The sequence below is a fragment of the Galeopterus variegatus genome, unplaced genomic scaffold, assembly GCF_000696425.1.
Source record: "Galeopterus variegatus unplaced genomic scaffold, G_variegatus-3.0.2 Scaffold3493, whole genome shotgun sequence".
Lineage (NCBI taxonomy): Eukaryota > Metazoa > Chordata > Mammalia > Dermoptera > Cynocephalidae > Galeopterus > Galeopterus variegatus.
The window spans coordinates 225,302-229,498 of NW_007729604.1; the positions used below are offsets into that span (position 1 = coordinate 225,302).

General features: G+C 48.8%; 1 protein-coding gene across 1 annotated transcript in view; it reads right to left on the reverse strand.

The window, feature by feature from the left end:
* Nucleotides 1-1,848: 1,848 nt before the first annotated feature.
* The window catches only part of LOC103600878 (PRAME family member 12-like), a 3,915-nt gene continuing 1,566 nt past the window's right edge, over nt 1,849-4,197 (reverse strand). The window contains exons 3-4 of the mRNA XM_008585210.1: nt 3,357-3,938; nt 1,849-2,422 (exon numbers count right to left, since the gene is read on the reverse strand). Coding sequence (XP_008583432.1) covers nt 1,849-2,422; nt 3,357-3,938 — 1,156 coding nt within the window. The remainder of the gene's footprint in view (nt 2,423-3,356; nt 3,939-4,197) is intronic.

Here is a 4,197-nt window from a genome sequence, read left to right on the forward strand (position 1 = left end):
GCGCACTCTCCAGTGCGCCACCGGGCCAGCCCCAAGTAAACATTTTTTGATATTGCATTGCATTCTTTAAAAGTATTAGATTTCCTTTATAATCAAAAAAGGCAATTTACATATCTTCAGTATTTATATAAATCACAACACAGGTATTTAGACTCAAATAGCCTTTGCACAATAGCAGAGTTTTAAAAATACCATACAATACAGTCCTGCTTGTAACACTAACTTATTACATCTGGTCTGACCTACCAGCAGATGGAACACAAATCCTATGGTTTGGAAATTTTTATCCCCTGATCCCTAGAGATGAATCCGGTCGGGTCCTCCCTGCCCTGCTGGCGGCTAAAGCTCTGCTGTTTGGGTGAATCATGATTCAGTGGTGGCCCCAGGTACAAGCTGAGTCCCACGGTGTGTCCTATGCTCCCTTCCTCCTCCCTGGTATCAGGAATACAGGGAAAGATTGAAGGCTGGAGAATGCTGGGGTCTTCTGCTAGGAGGGAAAAAGAAGGAAGAGATGCAATTATTGAGCTCTACTGCACACCGTGTCCCATGCAAGTCCTAAAGGTGCGTCATCTCATTGGATCCTACAAGGGTCCCATGAGCTGGGTGCGCATCATGATCCTGATTTACAGAGAAACCAAGGCTCCTGGCTAAGGTCCCTGCCCAACACCACAAGCCTCCAAGCCTCAGCAGGGAGCCTCACGAGGGTGCCCTTTGGTTAGAATCAGTCAGCACAGGTGAGGTCGCTCATGTACCCACTGGTACTTTGTCATTATCCATCCTTTGATGACATGTTGATTTCAAAATGCGCTGTTTGTCTCTTTTGATAGGGAGAGAAGGGAGGTGTTGCGGGAAGGTCAAACTCTCATCAATATGACCTAGACCCCCAAAGGATGTAATTACTTACATGTGCCACAGAAATATTTTTAAAGTGTTCTATATTTTAGTTTGGATGTATTTACCACATACAACTACTCTAATCCAAGAAAGACCAGTCCCCATCAGGCCGACACATGGGTTGGTGAGGCCCACAGGCTCCACCTAGTATGCAGTGGAGACGTCCCCTTCCAGTGTGGGGGCCACAGCTTGTGCACTATAGCCCTTCTCCCATGACAGCCAAAGGCCGGGAACTGAGGCTTCTGGGTCCACCCATGAGTGGCCAGGGTCTCAGCATCTGGTTAGCAGTGAGGGCTCCTGACAGGGACTCAGGATCATTGCCCGCATGAATGTCCCAGGCCCTGTGAGTGCACCTTGTGGGTATTAACCCTCTGAACAGCTATAGAAATAAGCCAGGAAGTAACAGATGCCCTGAGAAGTAAAGACAAAGAGAAAATGATCAAAACAGTTAAAAAGTAAACAGGGAATTGATCAAAATGACCAATCTTCATTTAGACACCTTGAAAACCAGGGTCCAAACCTCACTGGTAACACACAGCTCAGTGCCTCTTTCCCCATCAGTAACTGGAGATTCCTGAGGTTTGAACTGAAAAAAATAGATTAATCAACAAGGAAGACAATAGAAGGATTACAATAAAGTTTCCTTTATTTACGAGTTTCTTTACAACCATCCGTGCAGGGGTAGCTCCCTCAGGTACCTCTTAAGCCTAAATCCTGCTCTAGAAATTCAGACCCTTATTTCTGAGACTATAGGACACAAATACCTGAAGTTCCCATCAAGTCCCCAAGTCAACATTTCCACCCTAATCCTGCCCCCTTCTGCATCACCTGTCCTGTTTCCATTCACACTGAGCAGATGTCTGAAATGATGGGTTCTGCTTTCCATTTACAATGAATGTACATCCCAGTTTCAGTTTGCAAAGGCCCAGAAGAAAGCTTGATATATGCACGTGACTAGACAGGCAAGGAACAGTAGCAACTGGTGCCCTCCCAGTGACAGGACTGCCACTTTGTACAGCGAACACAGGGATAGCTACTGAACCAGATCAACTTGGGCTGCCTGAAGACCCTCAGTATCACCATCAGCTCTGCACGAAGCTGGACAAATGTGCCCCACTGGAAATCACCATCGGGGTCATAACTCTCCAGAGGCGCAGGATACATCTCGAGGCTTAAATTGGCCAAGTTCGCTGTATGGCGCAGCAGGTCCTTCAGGGCAGCCATGGAGAAATAGTTCCCATAGAAGCTGAAGGCCCTGAGCTGGGAGCAGTGGCTCAGGGCAGGCAGGATGGCATTGAGTTGAGGGTTTGTCATCCAACAGTCCTGTAAGTCCAGGGTCTGGAGGGTGACTGCAACACTCTCTACCAAAACTCGGAGGGACTCAGGGCTTACATGTATCAGGCAGATGCCCCTCAGGTCCAGGTGCTTTAGCTGACTGATGCTCAGACACTGGAACAGATGGCTCATGTCTGATTCATAGAGCCAGCCATTGTGTATTGAGAGGGTCTCGAAGGGGGTCTTCAGGCACCTGGGGAGAGAATAAGCGGTTAGTTCTGGGGACTGGTAGTGGCAAGAGGAGGGTGGTGGAAAATGACCTTAAGGTGGGAGAAGAACTTTTTGCGCAAGCCCAAGGTCGTTCTGACCATCTGATGGTGGACAGCACCTAGGATGCTCATGTTGAAAACGGCAGTCATTCAAGTCTGAATCCCATGTTAGTCTGAGTCCTTTCACCATCACTGTGTAAGTGGGTCAAGTCCACAAATTCTCTAAAGCTCCCAGGCAGAAAACCATGTGTCTGGGCAGGACGAGGCTAGGAGGAGACATCACAAAGGACAAACCCAGGCAGGATCTGACAACATCAGCCAGGTCACCGGCTGCAGGGCTCACTTGCAGCTCTGCATCAGCAGCAAACCATCAATAACTGTGCAGTTCTTCCCTCCTGCTCCCACACCCTGCACTACAGAATCATGCGATTCCCACACACCAATCACCTTACCTGGAGCTCAAGGCAACATTTTATAGACAAAAAATTAGAGGCTCATTCCTGCTCTAAAAGCTGGTGAGTGCAGAGATTGTATCTGGAAACGTGCAGGTCTGATGCGCTCCCCGCTTCAACGCCCTCTTCATTTTCCTGTTTTCCATCATCTTAACTCTGACACACTTCCTAAAGAAGAAGTCACATACCCACCCTCACTAGATCCCAACCCCTCAGTGGTGAGCTTCCTAGCACGGTGCCCGTGTCTCTAACATGTACCCCAGTTTATCCCTCTGCCTTTGGGTGTTTATTTGCTACCGCACTTTAAGACAGAGAAGTAAAGAAGACCCTGAGCTGACATTCTAGTGTCTCCTTCTGACTAAATCACCAGCAGCTGGCACACAGGGGATGCCCATTAATGTCGACTGGAAATACACACACAAGGCTTTGCTCTGATCTGCAGGGAAAACGCGCCAACCTTCCTCACCTGAGCAGCACGTGCACGTGGACTTCAAGGAAGACGGCAGACTCCACATAGAGCTCCTGGAGATGGTGCAGCTTGGCAAAATGAGAGGCGATTTTGACAATAATCTCTTTCATCTCTTCTGGGGAGATCCTTGGAATCTCAAAGACGTGGTGGAGGAGGAGTTTGCGAAGATTACTCATTCTGCCAAGGAAAGGGGCAAAACTTGCCAATTTGAGAAGATCGCAGTTTCTGTCCATTCGCACCTCCTGAATACAGTCCAGCTCCACCATGCGGAGGACCTCGTCGATAACACAGATGGGCAGTGAAGAAATGTCTAGCTTCCGACAACAAAGCCGTAATAAACCTTGTCTCTGCTTGACCCACAGTAAGAGGCAGGTGTGGAATTCATCCAGGGCTGTTTCCTTGAGGCAAAGGTCCACTAACACCTTCAGTGGCCGCTTCCCCCCTGTGCCTGGAAAGTCCTCCACTGATTGCGTCTCGTTCATGGCCCATGGTGAGCACGCACCAGCCTCGGCTCCAGACCACAGGCTCCAGAAGTTCCGATGAACATTCCGTAGATCCAGAACTTGCATTTTGCATCTTCTGTGGGCAAAGCAGAGGAGTCTCAGAATTTAGACAAGGACCCAAATACCACCCTGTGCTTTTACTCCACATCCCCAACATCAGCTGCTCCCTTCCCCACTTCCTTTTCTGCCTGTCTTTTCTCCATCCCATTTTCTGCTAGGTTCTTTTCAGTCCCCACTTCTCTTTTAAGTGCCACTGGGAAGAGACAGGTACACATTCCTTCAGTTGTCCCTGCATGGTCGGCAGTCCTACACTTCCAGAAGCCCTTCCCCAGGGG